This window comes from Strigops habroptila, chromosome 1 (genome assembly GCF_004027225.2).
Source record: "Strigops habroptila isolate Jane chromosome 1, bStrHab1.2.pri, whole genome shotgun sequence".
NCBI classification, from domain to species: Eukaryota; Metazoa; Chordata; class Aves; order Psittaciformes; family Psittacidae; genus Strigops; species Strigops habroptila.
The window spans coordinates 104,152,725-104,165,565 of record NC_044277.2 but is presented as its reverse complement, the minus strand read 5'-3'; the positions used below and the strand labels follow the sequence as shown (position 1 = coordinate 104,165,565).

The 12,841-nt window shown below is 40.2% G+C and overlaps 1 protein-coding gene across 1 annotated transcript in view; it reads left to right on the top strand.

Annotated features, from left to right (window-relative positions):
- The window catches only part of KMT2C (lysine methyltransferase 2C), a 197,057-nt gene that overhangs the window by 180,508 nt on the left and 3,708 nt on the right, over nt 1-12,841 (top strand). The window contains 13 exon segments of the mRNA XM_030478642.1: nt 1,028-1,240; nt 1,681-1,845; nt 3,131-3,272; nt 3,990-4,137; nt 4,988-5,166; nt 5,286-5,440; nt 5,617-5,866; nt 6,457-6,596; nt 7,570-7,674; nt 9,595-10,714; nt 11,667-11,803; nt 11,961-12,103; nt 12,368-12,536. Coding sequence (XP_030334502.1) covers nt 1,028-1,240; nt 1,681-1,845; nt 3,131-3,272; nt 3,990-4,137; nt 4,988-5,166; nt 5,286-5,440; nt 5,617-5,866; nt 6,457-6,596; nt 7,570-7,674; nt 9,595-10,714; nt 11,667-11,803; nt 11,961-12,103; nt 12,368-12,536 — 3,066 coding nt within the window.

Genomic DNA, 12,841 nt, shown 5'->3' with positions numbered 1-12,841 from the left:
CTCTAATTTTAGTAGAGACTATGCTCTAATGCTCTAGGGTTTTTTAACAAAAGTGTGAAATTGTTAAATCTCCTAAAATTGCTGGAGAATATTTCTTTAATTAATTTTACTTTAATGGAGAAGAGCATTAACTCTTTATATTAATTCCATTATATGATTTAATAATTTATAAAGTTCTTAAAAACAGACTTAAAGAAAACTCTTTTCTGTGGAGGTAGGATACGCTCAGATTTGTTGATCATTTTGTTGTCATCTTCCATCTCTACTCAGTTCTGTTTCATGACTGCCTAATCTCTAAATACATCCTTGAAACAAAATTTAAACACATTCACAATGAATAAATACTGATAAAAACAAAGGTAACTTGGGTACAGTGTTAAAGATCCACAGTCAAAACATATGACAGGAACAATGGTGAGAGTTTTTGTGGTAGGGGTTGTGTAGAGCTGTTTAAAATAATGATACAAGAAATCAGACTTCTTCATAGCTTGCCACTGTCCATTGTGTTACCATGTCCTGTTCCAATTGCTTCTACACAACGATCCTCTTTCGTGAAGAATGGTTTTGCAAATTCATCCTGAAAGTATTTAAAAAATGGTACAATCCAGAAGCATTTCACAATACTGGTTTGGTTTCTAACCTCAAAATACATTTGTATTATATTAACTTAAATGCTTTTTTCCTGTAACCAGTCTGCCTTTCGTTATGCCTTTGTGAAAACCTTTAAGGTTGCATGTACATGTAACTTCATTTTAGAGGGATCCAGAAGAAAATGTTTCTTGTCTGTGAGGTTTTGGTGATGTTTTCAGATGTCAGTGGTGGTAATGATAAGTCATAATTCTGTGTGTAGGGACAGTACAGCAGTTAGAGTTGCCAGTGAGACAGCAAAGTAAACCGTAAAATACAGTTTCGTATCGATGAGATTTATTACACTGTGTGTGTTCTTGTAGACTGTTGTGCAGTAAATTTGAATCAACTGTATATTAAAATGTCAAAAATTCTGCTTCACTTTCTTCTTTTATGCCAGCAAACTGCAGGAAACCAGATGCAAAGTGCATTTGGGTGTAGTAACAGCCAGCTTCAGAGAACAGATGTAGGACCTGAAACCAAGAAACAGAGAAATAAGCGAACGCAGAGGACAGGAGAGAAGGCAGCTCCTCGGTCCAAGAAAAGAAAAAAAGAGGAAGAAGAAAAGCAAGCTATTTACCCCAATGCTGACACATTCATCCAGTTAAAACAGGTAGGCATACAGATGCTGGGTCGTGCATCAGGAGGACACTTTTAAGAGTGGGCTGCTTATGATGTGAAGTTGATCATTAGGTTTGAGTACAGGGTGGAGAAACTGAAGACTTCCATGAAACTAGGAAATTTAAAATTTTCGGTCTATTTCAATTTGGAAGATCTACTGACACAGCAGACATTTGGTAGTCTCAAAGCCACAGGGTTCCTGTCAGCTCCGGCAGCCTCTGTGGCTGAACTGGCAGGAGCCAGAGCTCTGGCTCCGACAGGCAGGGGACCACCTTCCTTAACAGAGAGGCCTGTGTTTGACACAGTTTTCTGATAGTGGGTAAATTCCAATTATTTTTTTAAATTAGAAACCACTCTACTAATGTTTGGAGATGTGCAGTGCTTCTCTGTAGTAGTTACATTCATTTCTAACTTCTTTTCCTTTTAATATAGCAGCTTTCTCTTCTGCCTTTGGTGGAACCAATAATTGGAGTGAGCTTTGCGCACTTTCTTCCTTACGGCAGTGGCCAGCTAAATGGTGGAAATCGGCTTGTAGGAAGCTTTGGCAGTGCTACTCTTGATGGAGCTTCAGATTACTACTCCCAGCTCATTTACAAGGTATGGTTTTAATCTGGATTTCCATTGTGTGCTCTCTGTGGGAGAAGAAGTTCATGTCATTTTTATTACTACTAGTCAGCTGAAGTTCCTGCCTTTATGCAACCAGAAGAAAATCATTTTCTCACTAGATAGATAGTGCAGTGATGAAACAGTCACCACTGTTTTACTCCCTGAAAATGGAAATCAGTTCTGGAAACTGTGTTGTAAACTAATTAAAAACTACAAGTATTTCTTTTACGAATGGATGCTAAATAGTGAAAATTGTAATTACAGTTTTATGGAGCAGAAAAGGCTGAATTCTCAGTACTTTGCAAAGTCATCGAAAGCATTAAAGCATTTTTTAATGTGAATTAAATGGAAAATAGACTTTCCTTATTTGTCCACTAAGCCCTAACTAAGAACCTGAGAACTCTGAACAAAATAGACTGTTTGTTGACGAGCTACTGAACTTAAAACTCAGTCTAAGATCAGAGGGGCAGTAGTGGGAGAGCAGGAAGATAGTGAACAAACAGAATCAAATTTGCTGCTTGGCTACCCTAATACAAAAACTTTAGTAAGTTATTAAAACCCAGTGGTGTTTACTCCAGCATTCCATGGCAAGCTCAGAATGTGACCCAGCAGAAATAGTCACCATGGCCAAAGTGAATAGGTTTAGCTTTGTAGGCATGACTGTAGCAAGAACAGATACTGAAGTTCTCATTTAATTTTTGTTTAAAATACGGGCACTTAAGCCCATAGCGAGAGGTAGCCTGGAGTGTGAGTTTACAGAGTATCTGCTTCCCCATGGTAACTGCTTCAGTGAAAGCTCATCCTGTGCTAAATGTGGGGTAGCTTCCCTTTTAGTGAAAATGGGGTAAGCTGACTTGGTGATGGAGAGTCACTGCAGAATAGCTCTTTCAATCCTAAATTCAGATTTATGTTAAACTGTAGGAATGTGTTGGGGCTTCCAAACCATTCCTAAAAATGTTCTTTGTGCTTTTCTGTAAATAATTTAGCTATATCTTTTTTCAGTAATATATAGTCTTTGTGTAAACTATTTCTCTGATAATATCATTGATATTATCAATGAAAAGATTGATATTATCAAGAAAGGCAAAGCGTTGTGTCTTTTATAGTAGATACTTCAATGTATTTGGTCATCTACTTGAGAATTAACTATCACTGCTTATCAGTGCTACCTCTGGGTGTAAAAATATGTGAGCAGGTTATGTTATTTAGTAGTAGAAGGCAGCAAGTTTCCACCTGCTGTTCCATGGCTGATTTATGGTCCTTTCATCTCATGCAGCAGAACAACCTGAGCAATCCCCCGACACCCCCAGCCTCTCTCCCTCCCACACCACCTCCCGTGGCGTGCCAGAAGTTGGTAAATGGCTTCGCAACCACTGAGGAACTTGCTGGCAAGGCTGGTATGTTAGGAGGTCATGATGGTAAGACTAATACATATTGTTTCCATAATAACGAGTCAAGTTTGTAGCCAATTACAAAATAGGTAACTGGGATGTTTGTCAGTTGCTGTAGTCTTCTTTTATAACACCAGTATGCCTAAACTCTTTCAGGTTGCAGTTAATATCATCCAGCTTTATTTTACACCAATGTAATGTCAGATGATAGCCTTTTCCCTCTTCCCTTTTGAAAACATGTTGAGAGCTAGAAGCACTCTTAGGAAATGAAAACCTTAAAATCATTTTTTATGTCCAGTACAAATGACTAACCAGTTAGTTGAGTGAGCTCAAAAGCAGGTTACCCAAAACGTATTGTCAGCACGCTTTGTATGTAGTCAGTACGTATTCTCTGATGCTTGTAATTTGGTCAATTAAAAGTGCTTTCTAGTAAATGAAACCTTATGCTGCCTCTTCATAGGGACTATTTTCCTTTGTTATTAAAAAGTTGTCAGTTGTTCTCTGCATTAAACCAAGCATCCTCTCATAGCGGCAGGAGGCACATTCTTTTTGCTCAAAATTTGCAGTTTTTGTAAATACGTAGATTGATCATGAATGGTTAAAGTTTTCTGAACTACAAGTGGATGAGAGTGCTGTTACCATCTGCTGTGATGCCTTGGTTGTATCAAGCCACCAACACGCAGAAGGTATGTCAGTGGAAGAGCTGTACAGATGTCTCATTGTGCTGTGCGTTTCTGTTTCTAGTTACCAAAGCTCTGGGACCAAAGCAGTTCCAGTTGCCTTTCAGACCACAAGATGATTTATTAGCAAGAGCAATGGCTCAGGGCCCTAAAACTGTGGATGTTCCTGCTTCGCTTCCAACACCACCTCACAACAATCAGGAGGAGTTAAGGTAGGTTTTCCTTGACATCTTCAAAACCATATTTGAAGCAGATTCTGTCATCTTTTAGTAGGAGATGGGACTGAGACTGTGTAAAGAAACAAAATCCATTGTGCACAGGCAGTGCAGAGAACATTAATGGGGTGATTTTTCCTGGTTAACTCTTAGCATTCCACACGTAGAGAGCAGCATAGTAAAATAGGTGACTTCTGCCATTGCTAGGCTCTAGATTCTGTTAAATTGTTAAGAATTCATTACCTTGCTCTCTTGAAAGTGGAAGAAAACTACAAACTGGTATTTTTCCTGGAGCAGCATGGTACTGTTGAATGATGATAGTACATGACTGCTGTACCAGACAGCAGGACTGTGCAAGAGACAGCCTGAAAACTCCCCAGCTCTACTCAGTTTCTGTTACCATATGAGAAATGCTTGCTAGAACATGAGCCTCCCTACAAAGAATTTTCCTTTTGCTTCTCTTTCACTTGACTAACCGAAAGTTGAGAGTCTTTGAAGTTTGTGCATGGATAAGGGGAGGTGGACCAGTGAATATGCTTAAACTAAAAAGTTTAAATGTTAGATACCAATTTTTTACACAGATAGATGGAGCCATGGGGAACAGACAGTTCTGTGATGGAGCCTTGGGCTTTGTTAGTGCCTTTGTTTTTCTTAATGTATCTTTCCCAAGAAACCACCATGTGCAGTGGAGTCTGAGATACCCAGAAGCCACAGCATTCCACATAATTGTGTTTCATGACTAGTAGCAAGAAACAAGTTCATTACAGCTCCCTGTCATGATTTATATTATGGCTTACCAAAGGTTTTTGGTCCATTTCCAAAACAGCTTTTTGGGGTTTTGTTCCAGGGTTCAAGATCACTGTGAGGACAGGGATACTCCTGACAGCTTTGTTCCTTCTTCCTCTCCTGAAAGTGTGGTGGGAATGGAAATTAGTAGGTATCCAGACTTGTCGGTTGTAAAGGAGGAGAACCCGGAACCTGTACCATCTCCCATCATTCCCATCCTGCCTAGCAGTACTGGAAAAGGTGAGACTGCAGCAGAGCAAACAGTTAAAACTAGGTTTGTTGGGTTTTTTTGGTTAGGTTTTTTTGTTTGCATTCACATGTGTGTAGGATTAACCTGGTGTATTTTGTTTTCTTTTCAGGTTCAGAAGCCAAAAGGAACTACATAAAAGCAGAACCCGGTTCCGGAGCATTACCTGGTTCTGGTTTCTTTGCCTCTCAACTTGGACCATCCCAGAATGGTCCTAAATCTGGCCTTATATCTGTAGCAATTACTTTGCATCCCACAGCTGCTGAGGTACAAGAAATAAGCTTGTATTACATATGTAAAGTACCAAGAGTAGTTAAGATATTTTATACATAGCGAACCTGAAGAGGTTATAGCATAGTACAATAAAGCAGCTGTTGCAATCTTCCAATAATTTATATTACTGTCTGATGAAAACAAAGGTGTGTTTTTATTATTGTTTTTAGAACATCAGCAGCGTTGTAGCAGCATTTTCCAACCTGCTCCATGTCAGAATTCCCAACAGTTATGAGGTTAGTAATGCTCCAGATGTCCCATCCTCCATGGCAGCCGCCAGCAGTCACAGAGTGAACCCATCCATGGAGTACAGGCAAAGCTTACTACAGGGTCCTCAGGCAGGAGCCATGGGACCTGCCAGGATTGTAGGGTCTTATGGACTGAAGCAACCTAATGTGCCCTTTCCTGCAAACAGCAATGGTGAGTGGGCATCAATTCTTTCAGGTTTTCGATTCCAAAATTTTGAGTCAGTATTAATGCATTTCAGCCATGTAAATTCATGCCCTAACATTGAATAATTGATTCTTATTCTGAATAGTATTTTTCTTTTCTTACATGAACATGATCAGTACATGTGGACCTGCTCCTGATATTAACCATAACTTTATAGGTCTGATCCATCTCTGATTTCCATTGTGTATTCTACATCACTGTCAGGGAGGTATTTCCTCCAGTAGTTCCCAACATTATTAGTTAGGTTTTTTGTTCAGTCTGATTTTAAATCCATCACTCAGAAAGATTGTTCCTATGCTGGAAAACTTGATGTAGTTGTTAAAGCATGTATTTCTATGTTGGTTTAGTTACTCATTTCTTACACAAGAACATATTTTTGGTGCCTTGTTCACGCACTTGGTTTTGGTCTAGTTTAAATAATTTCCCTATCAGGATGTAGTTTAAAGTTTGCCCTGTCCGGGAGGATGTTACTCCTCAAGACTACTCAAGAATACTGTGACTTCTTATAAATACAATTTAATTTGATACAGCTTCTAACAGACTTACCTGTTTTGTAGGTATAGCTGGCTATAAGGATCACAGTCAGAATATTGCAGAAGGCTCAGTGCTGAGACCTCGGTGGTGCTCTCATTGCAAAGTTGTGGTTCTTGGCAGTGGTGTGCGAAAGTCCTTCAAAGACCTGCCCTTCCTTAAACAGGTACTGCAGTGGAAGTAGTTTCTTGCATGTAATGGTGAATGAGGAAACAAAGGCAACAAAGACTACTGCGTGTCATGCCGACTGGTACCACTTCCAGGTTTCTTTGTAGTCTCCCTTGTATGTGTGTCCTAATTCAGGATGGGACATTCAAGTATGTTTGTAGTACAAATAAGAAATGGCACCAAAGTTGTTATTTACATAAAAAGAATTTCAGTAAATTTCATAAAATAATTCCTATGGCAATTATTTCATAATAATTACAGCAATTTCCTAAATTCTGCTACTAACCTTCTTCCATGGCCACTTCAGGGAGCTTAGTTCAGAATGAGCTGATTTGTAAGGCAGTGCCATATTGCTGTGTCAGGAAGTATTCAGAGAGCAAGAATACTTGTACCCTTTGTGAGGAGGAATCAGGTTTCAGTCTCAATTTCTTGTATTCACGTTGGGAACTGTCATTCATTCAGAAAGAACCATTGCTCTTTCAGTGAGATTGAGATGATTATGCAGCCAAGGTATATAGTCAGAATTTGTATACAAAAGTAACGGGTTCATGTAGTCAGAGAAGCACTGAATTCCCAGTAATGTTTTGCAGATGGATCAGTAGATAAAACAGTGTGATCTGGTTTTGATTAAGCTGAAACGACATGTTCTTTCACCACCTAAAGATAAAAGAAACGGATTTTACTTTGCAAGTGTGCCTATGGAGCAGATGGGTGCATGGTATAGAATGTGTTATTTTGATGCTTAAACTTCTGTTAATGGCAAGAAATGCTGAAGAACAAGGTTGTAGGTGGTGGTAACGTTAGATCTGTCAAATAATCAAGTATTTATATCACAGTATCGCTCATTATTTCACAAATGTTCTACAGATAAAGAGTTTCTAGCCAGATTGGAAGACTTGTTTCATTCCACTTAATATGTGAAGAATGGTATTAAAATGCACCTCTGAGAATCTTCTGTGTTTGATTCCCAGGATTCCCAAGAAGGCCCTGATAAAATGAAGGACATTGTATTCTGTAGCAACAACTGCTTTGTTCTTTATTCAGCAGCTGTGCAAGCAAAAAACTCAGAGAACAAAGTAAGTATCAAATGCTGGTAGACCCTAGTGAGCAGAAATTACTGCAGCTAGTTTTTGAACAGTAAGGGGGTGAGGGGGAAGTTTGCGCTTCATTCTGTAGGTTTATAAGTTAATTGCTCTATGTTTAGACACTGAGATTCTGAACCAGCAGCTTGAAGTAAAATTCATATTTGTATAACTTCCATTGTGACAGAGATGCAGGGCAGAACAGCAGCCACCATGTGCTGTCCTCCCTGGCTTTGAAGATGCAGTCTCAAAAAAGTAGTCATTTAAGTTTTCTGGGCATTGTACAAAACCACAGATACATCTTCAAGGGCTATAATTCTGCATTTTGATTTGGCTTTTACAGTAAAAACCCCAAACAAATACATAACTGTGCAAATAATAACTGAACAGCAAGTTTGCAAAAAATACTTTTATTTGTTCAGTGTAACTGGAAAAATACAATCCTGATCATCACTTTGTTTGGGCAAAGTTGCCATTTTAAAGCATTAATTGCCAAAACACTAGTAAAAACCTGCTGACTGACAGTGAAGAGGAAATAGAGGTTCTAATTACTGGAGAAAGATATTTTAAGGAATTTGTTCAACTGAAAGTGGAGTTAGGCCACAGGTTTTTCTCAGGTTGGCCGGAACAGTACGCTGTAGTTTTCTACCTACAGACCCTGCAAGGGGTGTACAACACCTTAGAGGAATTCCGCACTTCCACAGAGGGCATTATTTCTTGCTAAATCCAGGTTCATTCATTCAGTTTCAAAGGAAGGGAATTTAAATTTATCTCTGGTTGTTTAATCATTAAAAGTGGAATAGTCTTCATTCAAGACTAAATGATCCTGCTAAGTTTTATTTTCTCATAGGTAATATTTTTTACTACTTCTTCTAACTACTTCAGTGTGGTTTCTACTTTTTCTAGTTCAAATGTACCTTTTTTTTTCCCCTAAACCAATGGACAGAACAGGCCCTGTGCTTCAGGCACTACCTGGTTAATGCTTCCTCATAGTCCTGTATTTACTGTAGAATTTGCTGCCTCACCTCAAATGCAACCTGGGTTGTTTTTTTTCAGAAGAAATTAAAAATAACCCATACCTGGAGGAGAAGATAAATGTGTGTTACGTCCACATCCTCGTAGTGTCCCACGTAGCTCATCTTCACTAGTGTTTAAACAGGGTAAATGCTGTACAAGTGTTTTTGTACAAGTGCATCAGCACGTACGTCAGTAAGTTAATTAAATGCCATCTTCAGGCTCTTGATCCTCTCATTTACTCTTTCAGGATTAATCATACAAACCACATTAGGAACTTTTAAATGTAAACTTCCTTTGTTCTTGTTTCCTCTCCTTTCTGTTTTGGTTTAGTTTTTAACAAATCTCTGCAGGTGTAATTCCTGCTTTCTGCGAGTGAATAGTAAAGTCCTCAAGGTAAATCTAATCTAGAGCCCTGCAGGAATTTCCTCCTCACTTGTTACCAGGAAAAATACGTGGCATTAATTCCAAATCTTCCCCTTCTACCAAATAACAGGATTCTTACTCCTTAAATTAATTCTGTGACCCATATTTTAAAGTTATTTTGTGTTGTCACAAGACTTTCTAAGAAGACCTAAGAACTAACCCTGTCAGTTAGCTCCTCTAGGGCAACTGAGTAGCTCTTCATTCATAACCTGAACAAAGGATTCTTTGTTCTCCCCCTTATTTACTGAGGGGCACCAAATTCTAGGCTAACTGGGAGAACTCTTGCGCTCCATATCCTGGCACAAGCTGTGATAATGCAGGTCAGGGTAATTTCCATCCTCCTCTGTTGCTGCATCGTGATTTTAGGCATTCTGAGTAGGCTCTTCCCTACTGACCTGCCAGCGTTTTCAGGCTACATCTAATGGGTAACACACTGGGATTTTTATCTTAAAGAGTTTTCTATTGATTCAGCAGGAAGCAGTTCCTTCTTTGCCGCAGTCACCGATGAAGGAGAGGCCGCCTAAAGCATTCCATCAGTACAGCAACAACATCTCCACTTTGGACGTCCATTGTCTGCCTCAGCTGCAGGAAAAAGTTTCTCCGCCATCATCACCCCCCATCATGTTCCCCCCTGCGTTTGAAGCAGCCAAGGTAGAGGCAAAACCGGACGAGCTTAAGGTAACGGTGAAACTAAAACCTAGGTTAAAAGCAATACACAGCAGCCTTGATGACTGTCGGCCTCCCAGTAAGAAGTGGAAAGGCATGAAATGGAAAAAGTGGAGCATTCAGATTGTGATTCCTAAAGGATCATTCAAACCTCCTTGTGAAGAAGAAATAGATGAATTTCTTAAAAAACTGGGCACAACCCTTAAACCAGATCCCGTGCCTAAAGACTACAGGAAATGTTGCTTCTGCCACGAGGAAGGTGATGGATTAACTGATGGACCAGCAAGGCTTCTTAACCTGGATTTAGACCTTTGGGTCCATTTGAACTGTGCTCTTTGGTCTACAGAAGTCTACGAGACACAAGCTGGTGCCTTAATAAACGTGGAACTCGCACTGCGAAGAGGCTTGCAAATGAAATGCATGTTTTGTCACAAAATGGGTGCCACCAGCGGTTGTCACAGGTTAAGGTGCACCAATATTTATCACTTTACCTGTGCCATTAAAGCACAATGCATGTTTTTTAAAGACAAGACCATGCTTTGCCCCATGCACAAACCAAAGGGAACTCATGAGCAAGAACTTAGTTACTTCGCAGTCTTCAGGAGGGTCTATGTTCAGCGAGATGAAGTGCGGCAGATCGCCAGCATCGTTCAGCGAGGAGAACGTGACCACACTTTCCGTGTGGGAAGCCTCATTTTCCATGCCATCGGTCAGCTCCTGCCGCAGCAGATGCAGGCCTTCCACTCTTCCAAAGCACTCTTCCCCGTGGGTTACGAGGCCAGCCGGTTGTACTGGAGCATGAGATACGCCAACAGACGCTGTCGCTATCTCTGCTCGATTGAAGAGAAGGACGGGCTCCCATTATTTGTCATCAAGGTTGTGGAGCAAGGCCACGAAGATCTGGTCCTTACTGACACAACACCAAAAGGTAAATTTTGTGAGCTACGATCATCGCTCTTGTGGGTTTGCGTGTGTTTTGTTACTCCTGATACCTGTGGTATGGTAAATGTTACAAATGAATGTTGCAGACACAATGTAATGCTTAAAGTGAGTTTCCAGGGCCCATTTTTAATAGTGTGCTCTGAAGACTGAGGATACCTCTGAGGAAATTGTATAAGCTGAAAATACAAAGACTTGTTACAAGTTCACAGAGGAGACCCAAGACCGAGTGCTGAACATTAAAATAGTATTAAAACAGTAGGATGGTCAGCGTAGGTTCCCTTTCAAGAAAAGTGACTTTGTTTAAATACGACACCATTACTCAGTTAGTTAGGACAACAGTAGAGTTGACCACGTTATTCTCAGGGCAGGTAATGTTGTTTCAGGGGGGAAGAGTAGGTTAGATCATAAACGTATGGGCAGGCGTAGGAACGCAGCACATGGCCTGTAGTGCTCTGTGTCTTACTTCACCCCTTCATGCCGTGGGTACTGATACACTCGGCTTCCTTCTGTCCAGTCACACTGCTGCTGGGGGAGTTGCCCACCCACAACTGTGAGCTGACAATAATCAGTCAATGGAAATAGAATATATAGTTTATTTTCAGGAAATTCTACTTTGTGCAGGTTTTCTCAGGACAATCTGTTCATGTCATTCTTGTCAGAGGACTGAAAAGTTTCCATGCTGCAAATACTAAAAGCTTCATTCCCGAGAATCAAGTGTGCAGTAGAAGTGTGGTGCTTGTGTGGGATTTGTTCAGGGAAAAAACAGCAACTCACCAAATGATTGTCCCTTTTAAACCCTGGCCTGTGTGTGTACACAACCAGCAACAAAATGCTCTGTCAGTGTTGGTGTCTGGGTCCCGATATCCTCAGGCATTCATTTTAAAAGCAGTACCATTATTGTATTGATCCCTGTAACTCTTTCTCTTATGGTTGTGTAGGTGTGTGGGATAAAATCCTGGAGCCCGTTGCTTCTGTTAGAAAAGAATCTGAAATGCTCCAGCTGTTTCCCGGCTATTTGAAGGGTGAAGACCTCTTTGGTTTGACAGTCTCTGCAGTGGCCAGGATTGCTGAATCGGTGAGTCTTCACCATCCCAGTTCTTGCTGGATCACCCCCACGTGTTGGATATACACAAGGGGAACACAAAGAAGTGTGTGGTAAAGTAACTAATTCATTACACACAACTAACATATAATTACTTGGACTTCTTTTCTTCTTGTCTGTTTTTTTGCAGCTGCCAGGGGTTGAGGCCTGTGAGAACTACACTTTCCGCTATGGCCGAAACCCCTTAATGGAACTTCCTCTTGCTATCAACCCCACGGGCTGTGCCCGTGCCGAGCCTAAAATGAGTACCCATGTCAAGAGGTTTGTGTTAAGGTATTTTGTTTTAATTTCACATAGTACAGCCCAGGGTTTATAGGCTGCTTAGGGTTATTTGTGCTTTCGTCTGCTGCTTACAAACCCTGTCGTCCTTGGCTGTGTATGTGCATGCCCAAATCCGAGGAATTGCTTTGTCGTCTACGCTAGCTGGCTTTAAGTGTCTGTATGTCTAAAAGAACTTTTGATGGGGTTTGTGGCTCTTTTCAGAGATATCTTCAGTTTTCCTTGTATTCTTTGCCATTACATGCCCAACTCCTCCAGGCCTCACACCTTGAACAGCACCAGCACATCAAAGTCCTTTCAGAGCACAGTCACGGGAGAACTGAACGCGCCTTACAGTAAGCAGTTCGTCCATTCCAAGTCCTCGCAGTACCGCAAAATGAAAACGGAATGGAAGTCCAACGTGTATCTGGCTCGCTCTCGTATTCAGGTCAGTTCTTGCTTTAGGAGGTGTGTATTAAAGTATTTTTAATTTATATCTATGTTCTATATCATTTTTTAGATTTAAATCTATTTTATATATAAATATTTATATGAAGTTTATATTAAATAATGGAAACTACTTCAAATTGTTTCAAGTCTCATCCTAAAATCAGCAATTTTTTATGGGCAAATCACTTCCATAGGTTTATCTTCAGTAAGATTTCTTTCTGTTTATTGTAAACATTTTAAAAATTCACTTGTTATAGTTACAGAATCTCAGACTGGTTTGTGTTGGAAGGGACCTTAGAGACC